Below are 17,361 nucleotides of genomic sequence, written 5' to 3'. Positions count from 1 at the left end.
CGCACGCACGCACACACACACACACGCGCACACACACACACAGTACTCATACTCAACCAGTAGTACTTTGAACATAACTAAATAAATATATTTATTATTATACAGTAGGATTTTTATAAGCTGCAACACCCCACCCAATGTAGGATTGGGATCTGGAGGAACCAGATCCAACATTCGGAATCGGTTCCGACACATTTGGAACCGTTTCCAGAATCGTTTTTTTTTTTTTTTTGCACACCGTCGGAACTGGTGTGTGGATTTTACATCTGCTGTACCATGACAATACCAGTGGTTCTCAAACTTGTTTTAATTTCAAGGACCATCGTAACTCTGAGAGTGTACAGATGGAACCAAATGGACCCGTAAGGGTCCATTTGGTTCCATCTGTACACTCTCAGAGTTATAGACCTGTAAGGTCCACTAGGAACCCTTACCCAGAGGTTACATTGGGAACCGCCTCAAGTATGAATTTGTGTTTATATTTATTTTTCTAATGAAGGCCATTTTTTAAATTTTATATATAGGAATCGGTCTGTTAAGAACCGGAAAGTCTTAAAAGGATTCCAAACCTGACACAATGCACTTTTTTTTTTCATGTATCTCGTTCTACCAAACCAGTATGGTCATTATCACAATATACACGCACGTTCAACAGAATGAATGCACATTCATTCTCTGTGGGTTTAAAGCACCTTGACCTACACTGCAAAACCCTGGGAGTTCCATTTAAAGTCATAATGTGTGACATCCATCTTTGTAGTCTTTTAGGGGAACACCGCTGGCAGCTCTGGTGTCTGTGAGAACCGTGATTCCCCAGAGTTCGAAATAAAACCACGGAAGTACCGCTCCAAAACAAAGGCTGCAGGGTTCCTAGCGCAGAGGGAAGTTTGGAAGGCAATAATGACGTCGACAGAAACGGTATGTATGAACTTTAAAATAGTACATTTGTACCGATGCCTGTGTTCAGAGAAGTTGTCAAAAAATAAATTCATTGTGGAATGGTTATTGTGAAAGATATACCAATGCAAGTAAAAAAATAACTTTAGATTTTGCTTAAGTTACACATTATGACTTTAACTCCGAGATCGATGCCGATCCCAATTCTGAAAAGTCCTAGCCCACCGATTGCCCATGTTTTGACCGATATGTCAAAAAAGTTCATCAATTTGAAAATCTTAGATTTTATTACAGTTTCGATTTGAGAACATTTAACTCAGAAGCAAAGAAATAAAAAATAAACATAACTTTCTCAAAGATAAACATTTGAAATTAAGTATATTAAATATCAACATAAAGAAAACATTTGAAATTAAGTATATTAAATAGCAACATAAAGAAAATAACATTTAACTTTAATTATACAACGAACAAGCAAGCAAAAAAAAATGTACTTAACCACTGTTCAAACTTGTTTTTAAATTGTTTGACATTTTTAGAAGATTTTCTCCTATGATGACGTGCCCAGGTTGAAATTGGTTAAACATCGGCTGCATAATTGGCAATACCGATGATGATGATTGCCAATATATCGGCCAAACCAATATATGGGTGACGTTTTTTACTCTGAGAGTGTAAAAGCGGACTGTCAGGATTTTGTACTGTAGGCCCTAAATCCTGTTACACGACAATCGTGAAACAAAACACAAAATTCCCGACGTATAAAAGAGGAATGACAACTTTGTGCACCAGCTGAAATGGTTTCTACCGTTTCCTGTGAGATACATATTCATATGAAACGCATTAATTCTACCGTATCTGTGTGATACTGTACATATTCATATGGGAATACTCATCGTCCTGTTTGACATTTTCCTGTTGCAGTGTTTTCAGTATTATTGTATAGAAAAAGACAAACACCAACATTTGGATATGATAACGGCACAGACCAGGCTAAGACTAAAAGAGAGAATTCACTTCACTTTGGAAACCGGAATGAGACTTAATTCTGCATTCTCCTACGACGGTGTCACTCTGCGGAAATAACAGATCTACGCAGGGCTGTCGACATTATGACATTTCACTTAAATAATTGCAAATTAACGATTTAATTGTCTTTCGGAACATTACGAATACAAAATCACATTTCCGTTTGGCTTTTATGCTTTGTAAACAAAAAGGTGCACGGGGGCAGATATAATAAACAAATAACTTACATAATTGAATAACTTTATACTTAACCCATTAAGACCTGGAACGCAAATAGCAGATATACAAGCTCATAGCGCGGCACCGTGCCGCGCTATGAGCTTGTATATCTGCTATTTTTTTTTAATCTGGAAAAAACATTTTTTAGATTTTTTTTTTTAGTTTTTTTCCAAAAACTATTAGGATTTAGATTTTTTTAAAGAATAGCCTCAGGTCTTAATGGGTTAATAGTGGAAACAGCCAATCTACAAGCTCAAAACGGGTTACGTTTTGAGCTCCTAGATGTCCGAGCGATGTGATGCGTCCTCAGGCTTGTACAGTAGATCTGGCTTTACTTTCGTAGAGCGACAGTCAGAGTATAAATGAATAGCATACAGTACAGTGTGTCAGCGTCACAAGGTCAATCTGGTCAGATATGAATGTCATGCAGCCTAAAGACTAGTCCTTCCTTTTAACCCATTCAAACCCGGGAACGCATCGGTGTCATTTTAGTCATTTTTCATACTTTGGCTGTTCAAAAATAGCAGATCTACACGCTCATAGATCTACGAGCTTGTAGATCGACCATATCTGAAAAATCTTGGAACGTCTTGTGCAAATCTTTGAATACATGTATTTTTTTTAAACCGCTTTTTTGAACTCAAATCTTTGCTTATGGGGGGGGGGGGGGGGGTCCCTGGAACAACATATTTTGATGTTTATTTGGCCGCGGACCCCTATCTCAAAATATGTTGCCCCCTCCCCCCAGAAGCAAAGGTTTGAGTTAAAAATGTTCTCTTTAAAAAATATATATATTTGCAAAAAAATAAATAAATTACAAGCTCTCAGTGCCGTGCTATGAGCTTGCAGATCTGCTATTTTTTGAATAGCCAAAGTATAAAATATGGATGAAGTGGTTACACAGATGCTTTCCCAGGTTTGAATGGGTTAAAAAACTAAAAGTGCAATGTGCCGCGTACGTGTACGCGTCCCAAGAACGTGACATCTTCTTCAGCTCCTCTCGGAAAATAAAAAACGCATCTTTTAGGCAAAAGTCCAAACGGAATGCAAACAGAAGGAGGAGCTACCAGTTACAACCAGAAGCAGCTTATTATAGCAGCCAACAACAACAACAGTCACAATATCAAGGAAGGGGGTTTGGTTGTGTTGGTTTTGTTTCCAACCTGTCATCTACTCCAGTGCCAAGGACCCCTAAATTGATATACATTTGGCCGCGGACCCCCCCATCTGAAAATGTTTTGTGCCAGGGACCCCCCAGCAGAAGCAAAGACATCAGTTAATTTTCGCTTTAAAAAATATATAAATATTCAAAAGATATGCACACTTTTTCAAGGTTTTTCAAAAATAGCAGATCTACAAGCTCGTAGCGTGGCACTCGGTGCCGCGCTATGAGCTTGTAGATCTGCTATTTTTGAATAGCCAAAGCTAAGTGGTTAAAAATGATTGTGACGCTATGTTAACTCATTTTGCTGGGGGACCCCCTGGGACTCCCTCAAGGACCACTGGTGGTCCCCGGACCACCGGTTGAAAACCACCGATCTATATATACGCACGCATCCCCATTCCAACCGAATTCCAGTGGTGGAAAGTAACTAAGTACATTTACTTAAGTACCGTACAATTTTGAGGTATTTGTACTTGAGCATTTCCAATACTTTTACTTCTACTCCACTACTATCTCGGATCCAAATATTGTACTTTTACTCCACTACAGTCATTTGAAAGCTTTAGTTACTTTGTGGAATTTGATTATCATTACAAAACCTACATTAACTCTCTCAGTGCCACGCCCCGACATATCCCGAGTTTTTCCCGAGTACCCTCAGTGCCAGCACGAGAAATCCCGAGTTTTTACTTTTGACTGTGGTCGCGCTATTCTGTATATTTTTCATGATCACTTTCGCTTCCTGACTACATCAGACTCACCCGGAGCCGGATGTAAAAAAAAAATTTCATTTCCGGGTCACGTTGTTTTTCTCCGGTGATTTTCGGCCAGAATAGGGAAAGTCACGTTTTTTTCACACAGTATAAAAAGCGAACGGAGAGGTCCACGTCTACTCTCTTTGGTCTGGGTGACGATCAGTCATCGTAGTCGTGTATCGCATCGTAATTTAGCCTGATCAACGATTGTCAAAATGTCAACATCCGGTTAGGACCGGATATGACGTGAGCCTGTTTGGGAGGGGGTGAGTGAGCCAGCGAGGTCATCAATGTGTCGATTTGTTGCTCTCTACTGGTAGAACTGTATTATGGGTTTAAAACCCCAATCAGATCATTTATTTGAATGAAAGATTACAAAATTTAAAAATAAAAAAAAACGCAAATTCCTGGCAGTTTGGGAGTACTTTATGAAAATACTCTTGGCACTGAAAGAGTTAACCACTTCAGCTCTGTATACATTTCGGCCATTTGAAAATAGCCGATCTACAAGCCCACATTGCCACGCATTGTGAGCTTGTAGATCTGCTATTTTCAAAAGATTTTTATACATTTGAAAACCTGAAACATTTTGATGACAATACTTTTTTTTACTCGAGTAAATTTTTAATTCCGGACTTTTACTTGTAACAAGAGTATTTCTACATTGCAGTATTGATACTTTTACTTTAGTAAAGCAATTGAGTACTATTTCCACCACTGACGATTTCACTCATCAACACACCATCCGTCAGCCAGAGACGGCGGGGATAAAGTCATCAGTGTTTTTCAGCCGGTGTGTGGAGTTGATTTGGAACAAACAGGTGCACTCAGCCCTCAACAAGGACATGATTAGAGCGCTCTAGAAAACCCACCGACGACCACACAATGACTCCAAGAGCATCGATCAGGTCGGGGGGGGGAAACGTCTCGGGAGATATCATTGGTTCGTCGCTTGGCTGACAAAAACAGTATGAAAGTCTCGTTGACATCATCTAGAAAACATCCGATGGGTCGAGGGGAATGTACACGAATACAAACTGCTGGGGAAAAAGGAAACTGCAAAGACGAGGTGTTTGAAACACTGTGCTGCGGAAACTAAAAAAGGCATTACAAACTAGTCCCGAGATGGAGCAACAGTCTTTGCGGTTAAGGAGGACCTAAAGGGACTTTCTGTAGAACCGTCCAAGTTCCAGGGAGAATTAACAACTTAAGAACTTTTCCATCATCAAGGGCAGTATATATAGAGCCCGACCGATAGACAATTTTTGGGTCCAGTGCTGATCCCGATGTGGAGAGTCCTAGACCACCGATTACAGATGCTATGTAAAAAAAGATTGACATTTTCTCTACAACTTGGAGCAAACAAATAAATACAAATTACAACTTAACTTACAAAAATGTTTAAAAATATATTAATAAATTGCCGATCTACGAGTTAACTGAGCTTGTAGATTGACTACTTTTTATGTTGGAACATGTTCACCTATAATGATTGGGACACATTGCTGATACCAATGTTGTCAAACAAAAAAACTGTCAAATAATGTCTGATATAACAATGGGCCAGCAGAGCGGTCGGGCTCTAGCAGCATTCAACACCCAGCCGTACCCTGAACCTCCAGAAGCCCCCCCTGAGGACCAGGATCCCAGAAGTAAGACCACTTCAAACCAGAGTGATTCTGACGGTTTTTACGTCAGCGGTCCAACATTTAGCGCTTTCGTTGCTTCCCAGTAGGCTCTGTGCACAGCAGCCATGTTGGAAGGAAATGGGGCCTCTCTCTTCCCTTACAGCCTTCACAGGTGTTACCAATGATTCTAATGAAGGCTCTGTTCCATTCAGGGTAGCACAGTGGTTCTCAAACCCGTAACTCTGGGTGCGTTCGAAAATACAGCACTGAGCGCACTGGCCAATACAAACTAATAGGCGAGTGTGCTCCGGTGAGTAATTTTCGAACGCGCCCTCTGAGAGTGTACAAATGGGACCCGTGCTTGTACACTCTCAGAGTTACACACCCATAAGGGGCCATTTGGAACCCCCCTTAAAACCCATTAACTCATTCCCTGCCTAGAAAGACTAAAACAACTTCTGTCCCATAAGCCCTGTCTGCCTAGAACGACTAAAACAACTTTTAATTTTTTCGAAAAAAAATAAAAATAATAATAATAATAATCTTTTTAATTTTTTTTTTTAATTTGACCTAAAGACCAAGGAGATATGATTTTTCGAAGATCTAGACTCCCATCCACTTCCTTGTTAACTTAAAACTTAAAAATTCTGTATCTCGGCTCCTGAGTACTTTTTTTTTTCAATGAAAAAATCTCTGGCAGTGGCAGGTTTATATTTTAGCTTGTAATTAAAGTAAATAAAAGATGAGTGTTCTTTTTTTTTCATTTACTGCTTTCTATTGTTTTAGCAATTTTCGCGATATTTTTACAGTGGGCGGGGGCATTCTGTCCGGTGGCTAAATATGCCTTTTTTACACAATAAAAAAGGTCCTGTGGTCTTTGATGGCCAGATGTGAGTTATTGGGGGCTAGAAGAGCTACTGTAAATAATAATAAAGAAAACGCCCGGTTATTGTGTAAAAAAAAGACATATTTAGCCACCGGACAGAATGCCCCCGCCCACTGTAAAAAAAGATCGCGAAAATTGCTAAAACTATAGAAAGCAGTAAAAAAAAAAAAACTTTTTTTAAAGTTGTCCTTAAAGGGTTAAGGAACCATGAGGGGGTCCCTGGACCACACTGTGAGACCCACTGGTGTAGCAGAGTGTCTCCAGTGAGCCAACATGCACATTATCAGCACCCCTGACTCTTGTTTGACCAGAATGGAACAGAGCCTTCATTAGTATCATTGGTAACACCTGTGAAGAAAGTAAGGAAGAGGCCCACTCAAGCTGAGCTTGAGGGCTGACCTCCAAACGTCTAAATGTTACATTTGTTTATATAAAGAAATAAAGAAATAAGGCTCCTTACTGTAGAGACAACCTGGCCTTTATCTTCCCCTCCATCTGTCTCAGCGTACCATCTGTCTCCATTAAGTAGAGTTGTTTAAATTGAAGCCACACAGCAAATCCTGATTAATTTAACCAGAGTGTAAAAAAAATGGACCAATTTCACACTCTCAACCAGTGCATTTATTTGCAGTGCATTCATTAAAATGAGTGTTCAAGAGGTATGGGGTTTAACCGTATTGCTTTTTACGGCTGCTTACAGCCATGTTAACTGTTGTGGGAATCGAACTCGTGACCTTACTGGGTTACCCGGACAGGCTGACGAACCCCTCTCGCATTATTTTGGATAAAGAACATTTACAGTCAAGGCCACGTTATCATCTGTTGCTATTGAACAGAACTGTTAAGATGCCATTCATCTGTGTACGTGTGTGCGTGTGCGTGTGTGTGTGTGTGTGTGTGTGTGTGTGTGTGTGTGTGTGTGTGTGTGTGCATGTGTCCTGGGGACACCCTTTCACCCAGGTCAAGAGTACAAACGAGGATACTGGGCCCATGATTATGTGCTAATGATGCTAATGTGTAAGTATGCAGGGCCAAATCCAATACAGGCTAATCACATCAACTTTAACCTAATCCAAGAAGATATTTATGATCACCACATCACCGTGAAAAACTGGAGGGAAAACCTTAGCGAACGTCTTGGGGGAATTTACGACTTTTTTTCTTTTCTTTTTTTCCTCTGCTGATGATGTACATGAACAGAAATGTAAACATGAAACCTGACTGAAACGTCGATACGCACCGATGTCGCGTGCCGGAAATAGCAGATCTACACGCTTCACACGACGTTTAGATCTGCCATTCTCGGCACGCGACACACCGGTTTCCGCAATGACGTATAAACCAAGCATTTTACGGGCCTGAGATAAAGCACTGGTGACACTAGGATGTAGGTGACAGTCACACACAGCTAAACCTTGTCACAACACTAGTACCTAGGTGACAGTCAGTGACAGCTAGAACTTGTCATAACAACCACGTTAAATCATCACCCTCAGTAGCTTTGCTGGTGTCGGCTCAGAGACGTCGTGTCATGGTGGGAAGACTTCCTACTTGTGACAGTTCATCCCCTGTCAAGTCAACTCTAAGTTCACCAGCGACCCGAGCCCCATTCAGACTTATAGCCGCGTGCCCCCCAAACAAAGCCGATCTACACTCTTTGAGCTTGTAGATCTGCTATTTTCGGGGCACGCAGCAAAGTATTAATCGACGCTAAGCTTGAGAAGACTCGAGCTGAAGCTCCTGACATCTCGGGGGAAGAAAAGCGAGCTGTACAAATCCACTCCTCGGGTGCAGGGGTCTCAAATGGAGCCGGAGTTCGCCCTCTTCCTCGCCTTCCTCGGCTCGCCGAAGTCCCGGTCGTCGGCCGCGCAGTGGCTGAACGAGCACATGGTCTGCGAGAGCCGGCGCATGCCCAGGCGGAACACGCTGTTGGACAGGCTGTAGATGACGCAGTTGCAGAAGCTGTTGCTGATGGCCAGCCAGGTGGTGACGAAGGAGAGGGCGGGGCTGTCCAGCACGTGGGAGCTCTCCAGCAGGAAGTAGACGATGTAGGGCAGCCACAGCACGTAGAAGACGCTGGTGATGCGGAACAGCACCATGGCGTAGCGCCGGTCGTGTCCGTGCCCTCCTCCTCCTCCTCCTCCTCCGTGGTGCTCTCCGCCCCCGCCCACACCTCCGTCGCCTCCGCCCTCGCCCGCCTCCCCGGCCTCCATCTCCTGGCTGGGGAAGCGCGCGCGGCGCTCGCCGATCTCGCGGCTGTGCTGCTGGCAGATGCGGAAGATGTGGAAGTAGGTGAAGCAGACGACGAGGGCGGCCGGCGCGTACAGCGTGCACACCACGAAGCCCGTGAAGAGCGCCGACGTGGGCCAGGAGCGGGCGCACCACTCGAAGATGTCCCCGTGGTAGCCGGGCTTCCCCCAGCCGAAGAAGGACGGCAGGAACACCAGGCCGGAGTAGAGCCAGATGAGGGCGATGCAGCCGCGCAGGCGCCCCGGCGTCACCAGCCGCGCGTAGGACAGCGGCCGGGTGACGGCCAGGTAGCGGTCCACGCTGATGCACGCCAGGCACGCCATGGACACGCTCTTCAGCACCGAGATGACGTAGCTGAACGCCTGGCAGGTGACGGGCTCCTCCACGCCGGCCGGGTGGCGCAGCAGGGACAGGGCGGGCACCAGGCAGCTGAGGCCCACCAGGAGGTCGGCGTAGGCCATGGTGCGGATGAAGTAGCTGGTGGTGTAGTGGTGGAGCAGCGGGGCGCAGTGGAACACGAAGATCACGGTCAGGTTCCCGGCGATGATGAGCGCCGTCAGCAGGACGATGACGGCCGTCTCCAGGACGCAGGCCTCCGGGCCCTCGCCGTGGCCCCAGCCCAGGGGGCAGGAGTGGTTGGAGGTCCGCGGCCCCCCGGGGCCGAGGAGGAGGAGCCCGCCGCCCAGGCTGCCGTTGGCAGTGGGCGCCGACATCGGAGCGTCGGACCGATTCATGGCCCGAGAGGCCCTGGGAGCCCGTCCGGGTGGGTCAGGTTGGCGAATGGCCGTCCGCCCGCTGCCAGGCACATGGGGCTGAGAACTGGACACCTGCCCTCCTCGCCAACCACTCAGCTGCTACGTCCGCCGCAACCTCCCTGGGTAAACGGAGCTCAGTAGATTGTCTCTCTCTCTCTCTCTCTGTCTCTTTCTCTCTCGTTCTCTCTTGCTCTCTCTCTCTCACACAGTCAGTGTTTCCTCCGCCTCGCTCTCACATAGCTGGGTTTCAATCAAATGAAACAGTGACAAAGCGTGGAGGAAATCAATACATCCTCAGGGGAAGGCTGCCGGCCGGGCTCAGCTCTCCTTTTTCCCATCAGTCATGTCTAGAGGAGCCACGGAGAGGAGGAGGGGATAAAAAAAAAACAACAGCAAAAAAAACAGCCCAGCTGCGCTCTCCCTCAGCGAACGGACAGAAGGAGCCAAACGGCAGCGTTAGCGATACGGCCTCCATGCGCCCCCCCCCCCCCGGAGGCTAGGGGCTCTCCCCCGCTGATCAGCCCAGCCTGTCTGCCGCCACCTCTCCCTGACTCTTACCGCCCGGTTGTCACCGGGAGGGAGAGGGCACAATCTGTCCGCACAAAAAAAAGGCAAAAGAACCGGAGGGGTGGAAAGCAGGAACCAAAGTAAAAAAAAAAAAGACAGCGCCGCGGGCGGCCAGCGATCCCAGCGAGGCAAAAAAGGGGCTGCGCTCCCCTCCTTTCGGAACAGATCCCCAGTCAGTGCAGATTAAACCAGTCAAAGAGCAATGTGGCTTGTTCTATTGCGTTAAGCTCTGCGGGGTGAAAGCAAACCGTACGTGTCGCTCTGACATTCAAAGATAGTCTTTTGTTGCGGCAGAGCAGCAGGCCCACAGGGTTTTTTTTTTTTTTTTTTTTTTTTTTTTTTGCTGCTACTTTGTTTTGTGTGTCACGGTCACTCGGTTTGTTTTGGTGCCTGTCTGGGCTGCCTGTTTGTCCAGCTATTGTCTGAATCAAAACACAGACACAGCCCTACATCAACACAGAGAGATCTCCACGCCGGGGCTCACAGCAGCACACAGCGCTGGACATGCAGGACAGGGCTGTGTTTACAACACATCCACACACACACAGAGAGAGAGAGAGAGAGAGAGAGACACACTGTTCTGCTGTGACATGTGTCCATATAAACAAACCGCTGACATCCGCACGGCGCGTCACATTATCCACCATGGCAGCATCGAACGTGAAGAGTTAATCCAACACGGAAGTATCCAAACGTGAAGGTATATCCAACGAGGTGGTTATCATCCAACGGGTCCCTGAAGGTATCCAACGCGAAAGAAGAAGAAGAAGAAGAAGAAGAAGAAGAGGAGGGTCTCCGAGGTGGGTGGGCTGAACAGGAGCAGCTGGTGAACAGGTTCTGTGCAGGAGCGGTGAGAAGCCAAACAGAGTAACTCTGCAGCTCCACTCAACAGCAACTCCTCACTGATCCAGTTCAGCTCCACTGCTGCTCAGCGCTGTGTGTGTGTGTGTGTGTGTGTGTGTGTGTGTGTGTGTGTGTGTGTGTGTGTGTGTGTGTGTGTGTGTGTGTGTGTGTGAGATCAATCCGCATTCCTCTTGTTTATCCCATAAACTTGTTTTCAGTGGCGTGCCTGCCGTGACATTCTCCAGAGGCGACAGGCCGTAGGGGGGAGTGGCAGGAGGGCAGAGGGAGGTGCTAGGAGGTGAGAGGAGGTGGCAGGAGGAGAGAGAGGAGGTGGCAGGAGGACAGAGCAAGTGTCCAGTGCGTCTCTATAGTCAGCGCGGCGGTCCTCTGGTCGTGACGTCTTGGTGTCTCCGTGTCGCCCTGCTGTCCATCCGAACCAATAGAAAAGCCTCAGAGAGAGAGAACAGCGGTCCCAGTGTGTGCGTCTGGTCTCAGCTCAGTCGTTAAACCAGACTCCAGAGCTTCTCCTCCGCTAGGATGAACCAGCCGGCTGATCCCAGAGCAGCAGGACGGGAACGAATGAACGAACGAATGAACGAACGAACGAACGAACGAACGAACGAACGAACGAACGAACGAATGAATGAATGCGGTCGATCAGACAGAAAGCAGCGAGGAGCAAACACTTTGGAAAATGAGCACAGGCGGAGTGATACCGGGAGAGGAGGAGGAGGAGAGGATGAGGAGAGGGAGTTGTGTCCCCCTGTGCTGCCTACTGCAGTGAGACACAGAGATGCTGTGACTGGGCTACACTTCCCTCTCGCTCTCTCTCTCTCTCTCTCTCTCTCTAGCCGGCCACACACACACTGGCTCTCTCTCGCTTGCTCATTTGCTAGGTCTCTCTCTCTCTCACACTCCGACACACTCAAGCTTCTCTTGCCCTCCACCCCCCCCCTCCTCCCAGCTGCACCTGATGCTCTCTCTTTCTCTCTCTCATATTATTCATTATTCTGTCTCTCTGTGTGTGTCTTTAAGTTTACATTGGTTCCCTATGTACACCTAGTCTTTCATTCACATTGTGTTCTCTCTCTATTATTACTACCACTACTAATACTACCACTACTAGTACTATTCATCTACTACTGCTACTTCTCCAACCAGATGCACCTTCTGACTGACCCATAAATAATAACTCTGTTCTTTAAAGTCGTTGTAGGGGTATTTGCTACAGTACATTTTGCACATACAGTACATAGACTGTTTTCCTCTGAGATCTCCGTCATTTCAACAACAAACAAATTTCGCACTATAAAACAAACAAAATCCGCACTATAAGGCGCACTATAAGGCGCACCGTCAGTGCGCCTTATAGTGCGGATGCGCCTTATAATCCGATGCGCCTTATATATGTATCAATATTGGTTCCCTTGGTTTCCGCACTATAAGCCGCACCGTCAGTGCTCCTTATAGTGCGGATGCGCCTTATAATGCGGTGCGCCCTATATATGAAAATAATACATTTATTGAAGGTGCGCCTTATACTCAGATGCGCCTTATAGTGCAGAAAATACAGGTATATATTAGGGCATTAACAGAATAGTCGAATATTCGAATATTCGACTATCAAACCACTATTCGATTATTCTATTAAAAAATAAAATAAAAAATGTTTTATTTTATTTTTATTTTTTTAGTGGCTTTTCTACAGCAGACACGCAGCTGTGAGCTCTGGTGTGACGTCAACTCGCATTCCTTGAGTAGAGTCATCAATGCCATTAAAAAAAAAAAAAAAAAGTTTTATTAATTTTTTTATTATTTTATTTTTTATAATCAAATCGATTGATCGAATATTCGAATACTTATAGGTCGAATAATTCGAATGCTAAAAATCACTATTCGTGAATGCCCTAGTATATATATATATATATATATTATTTTTTTTTCCCACACAGAACCAATCCAAAGATGTACTGCTCCATTCACTTCCTGGTTAAAGTATTTGGGAAATAACCTGTATCTCGGCTCCTGTGTTTTACTATGTATTTTTGGCGAGACATGCTATTTTCACTCAGTGGCATAATGACAAGCGAACGGGAGGTGGCGATGAATTCCAATCTTTTTTTTCTTCGCTGAAGCACAGTGAAACCCTCCGGGATTAGCAAAACCATCAGGGGATCGATCACACTGGAGATAAATATTCTGCGACTACTTGAAAAAGGTAAGAAAGATCACTGGCAGTCGGTGAGTTGTTTAACCCATTAAGACCTAAATCCTAACAGTTTTTTGAAAAAAAAACAAAAAACATGTCAAGATTTTTCAAAAATAGTAGATCTACAAGCTCATAGCGCTGCACTCGGTGCCGCGCTATGAGCTTGTAGATCTGCTATTTTTTGAATAGCCAAAGAAATCTAAAGTGACACAGATGCGTCCCAGGTCTCAATGGGTTAACGTATACACTCTGGTGGTTAAAGAGTTAATACATTTAACCATCCTAACTACAGTATGAGGAGCAGTGGGTGATATTAATACAGCCCCCCGGGGAGCAGTTAAGGGGTTAAGTGCCTTGCTCAGGGGCACTTTGACACATATGGACGGTACGGGGGGGTGGAACCAGTGTCCTTCTGCTTCAGTGTTCCAAGGCGCCACATAGTTTAGTCAAACTACAATATTGATTAGACGATCCAATAAGGCTGATTGTAGCCTGTAGGGTCACGGTAAGGACAGTCTCACTGTAAGCACAGATAGTGTGTAATCGCAGTCATCCTCACACACACACACACACACACACACACACACTCAGAAGCGCACCCCACACACACACACACACACACACAGACAGAGAGTGGTGTAAAGTAACTATTAATTTCCAATACTTTTACTTCTACTCACCTACATCTCAAGAGGCAAATATTGTACTTTTACTCCACTACAACTATTTGAAAACTTTAGTCACTAGTTACTTTGCAGATTTTTTTTGTATTATTACAAAACATACAGTAACCATTTCAGCCCTATATAAGCCATTTGAAAATAGACGATCTACAAGCTCACAACACGTCACGATGCGACGCGTTGTGAGCTTGTAGATCTGCCATTTTCAAAAGATGTTTTATACACTTGAAAACTTGAAATGGGACATTTTCTGCACAATGAGTACTTTTACTTTTGAAAAAAGTACGGCCTGAAAAGGTTGAGAACCCCTGGCCTAACTGATGGAAAATAAGATTTTTTTTGGGTGACTATTCCTTTAATTTAGAATAATATGGAGATAAGAGCCCGACAGCAACGATATACTTTTTTTAAATCTCTGCTCAGATGGTCTTGATGAGTGATCAGGGGGGGGGCGTTACAGTAAGAGTGTTGCCCAGGGGACACTTTAACACACAGACTGGGGCCGGGGGAGGGGGGGGGGCGAGCCGGTGACCTCTTGATTACCAGCAGACTCTCTCTCTGCTGATGACTAAGCCACGGAAATAGCACCATACAGTACATTCAACCACAAAGAACCCTGGCATTCCTGTTCTGGTCATTATATAATAACAGCTTTCTGAAACACTTTGTTGTGTTCGCTATGATATCAGTGGTTCTCAAACTTTTTCATGTCAAGGACCACCCAAAATGATATGTATTTGGCCGCGGACCCCCCCCATCTCAAAATATTTTGTTCCTGGGACCCCCCCAGAAGCAAACATTTGAGTAAAAAATGTTCGCTTCAAAATATATATATTCAAAGATTTGCACACATTTTCATGATCTTTCAAAAATAGCAGATCTACAAGCTCATAGCGCGGCACCGAGTGCCGCGCTATGAGCTTGCACATCTGCTATTTTTTGAATAGCCCAAAGTATAAAATAACGGTTTAAAGGGGTTCAAATCTAAAATGACAGATGCTTTTCCAGCTCTTAATGTTTTTAAGAATGTTCTCAAACACAGCCCCGTTGTAAAAGCACACAGAACGTCGTGTGATAAAGCATATGTAGAGCTTAAGTGATTTAATTAGTTGAATTCACAGTGGGCTAATTAGAGAAGGAGCACTCTGATTAACAGACACATGAGAGAGAGAGAGAGAGAGAGATCGTCATGGAGACAGCTATTTTTCAACAACGACACCTGCGTCGGTTTGTTTCAGTCGTTCAGAGTGAAAGAAAGAGTGAACAAGAGAGAGAGAGAGATAGTTGGAGGAGACGAGTGGGCAGCGGAGAGAGACGATTATCTCAGAGATATGAAGGACAAACATTGAGCTGATTATTTATTGGACTCAGTCTGAGGAGAGACTATATACAATGACTATAGTCCATGAAGGACACCAACCACAAGACGGAAGAAATAAGACATAATGATGGAAATGTAGTTGTGCTTTGGTAACACTTGTCAATGTCATGCCAATAAAGCCTATTGAATTGAATTGAATTGAATTGAATTGAATTGAATTGAATTGAATTGAATTGAATTGAATTGAATTGAATTGAATTAAATTGAAAATTGGGTAAAAGTGATTAATGTATGTTTTATATAACGTAAAAACGTATGTCTGCAAAGTAACTCTTCAAGTAACTTTTCAAATAATTGTAGTGGAGTAAAAGTACAACATTTGCCTCTGAGATGTAGTGGAGTAGCAGTAAAAGAATAGAAAATTGGAAATACTCCAGTAAAGTAAAAGTACCTCAAAATTGCACTTAAGTACAGTACTTGAGTAAATGTACTGTGTACCAACGCCATCAGCAGCAAGTTAGGGATTCAGTGTCTTGCTCAGGGACACTTAAAGGGATACTTGGGGACACATTTAAAAAAAATATTAAAAATAAATGAAAAAAGTTATGGAAAATTCATGGCCCCCTCACGACACGCAGTGTCCTACTAATGTGTGAGGGGGCCATGAATTTTCCATAACTTTTTTCATTTATTTTTAATATTTTTTTTAAATGTGTCCCCGGCCCGAAAGTGAAGTATCCCTTTAAGACACTAACCCCAGGAGGAGTTCGGGGGGGGGGGGGATCTAACCAGAAACCTTGCCATTCCAAGGCAGCCGCTCCAACCTCCTGAGCCACTGTTTAGAGCATACATGGGCAACTGGCGGCCCGGGGGGGCTGACAGGTTAATATCGGAAAACTGATATATATCAATGATTTCAGCTGTTACAATTCCAAACATGCAAACATGAACCGCTTTAATTACTTCAGTCTATATTAGTAGCTCAATGACTAGTATTAAAATTCTATTGTCTTTTTTATGTCCAATGTATTTGTATTTAAGTTCATAAAGTTAACATAAGTGTAACTAAATGCATTTGAAATTACCGTAATAAAAATGTTACATTTCAGGATTCTAATAAAATAATAGCAACAAAAAAAAATAGCAGATCTACAAGCTCAAAAATAGCAGATCTACAAGCTCAAAAATAGCAGATCTACAAGCTCAAAAATAGCAGATCTACAAGCTCAAAAATAGCAGATCTACAAGCTCAAAACGCGTCGCGCTACGACGCGTTTTGAGCTTGTAGATCGGCTATTTTTGCTACTTACTGTCAGGCCATAGAATGGCCTGACAGTATATGCAATGTGGCCCTCTGGAGTGAGTGTGGAAATATAGTGGCCCTCACCATCGTCAAAGTTGCCCACCCCTGGTTTAGAGGAACACAACTACACTTTGCTTAAAGGTTTAATGACATTCACTTTTACACCACATTCAGAGTCTTTGTCCTGGTCCTTCAAAAGTGTACAAAAGGTTTTAAGTGAAAATTCCATTCCAGTGATCCATGGCAGGTGTTTTTCTCTCACATTTCTAAAGCCTTTTCAACTGCAATGAAAAAAGAAATCTTTGCCTGCGGGTGTCGCTGGTGAGGGATTTTGCCTGTCAATCATCGCCTCTGCTCCGCCCCCCCCAAAGGAAAGGATAGGGGAGGGGAGGGGCGAGGAGGAGAGTGGGCGGGATTAATCGACTGTGACCTCACTGTCGAAGGGCCAAGCTCAGATTACTTTTCAGCCTAATTATTCAGAAAACCCCAGACCACAGAAAATCCACTGAATGTTCTAAGTCCAGGTTTTTTGGGTGTAATTGAGGTCATAAAACCCCAAATAAAACATTCAAAATTAAAAAAGTTAAAATGAATGTCATGATACAGTACCTTTAAGTTTGCCTGTCTGACAGATAAACAGACAGACGGACATGTCGAGAAGCAATGAGTCCTGCTGTAACCTTTAGCTACAGTATGTTCCGATTGGATGAGAGTTAGAAGAAAAAGAAGGAGAGAAAAAATGGAAAACACACTGGCATGGAAACAACCTGTAAATAGATGAAGCATGTTGCTATGGCAGCTTGTCTACTGTACAATCTATAGGCTTCTCTCTGTGTGTGTGCGTGTGTGCG

At 44.2% G+C, this 17,361-nt stretch overlaps 2 protein-coding genes across 2 annotated transcripts in view; both read right to left on the bottom strand.

The window, feature by feature from the left end:
- rabgap1l (RAB GTPase activating protein 1-like) overlaps positions 1–17,361 on the bottom strand; it is a 188,120-nt gene that overhangs the window by 121,926 nt on the left and 48,833 nt on the right. The window lies entirely within an intron of this gene.
- Positions 8,379–9,542, bottom strand: gpr52 (G protein-coupled receptor 52; the record flags this gene model as incomplete). The annotated part of the gene is made up of 1 exon (XM_080429857.1): positions 8,379–9,542. The coding sequence occupies one exon, from the start codon at positions 9,540–9,542 to the stop codon at positions 8,379–8,381; it is 1,164 nt and encodes a 387-aa protein (XP_080285983.1).

The sequence above is a fragment of the Gymnoscopelus braueri genome (assembly GCF_963280865.1).
Source record: "Gymnoscopelus braueri genome assembly, chromosome: 6".
Taxonomy (NCBI): domain Eukaryota; kingdom Metazoa; phylum Chordata; class Actinopteri; order Myctophiformes; family Myctophidae; genus Gymnoscopelus; species Gymnoscopelus braueri.
Note: the sequence above shows the minus strand (reverse complement) of the source record. Positions and strands in the feature narration are given on the sequence as shown.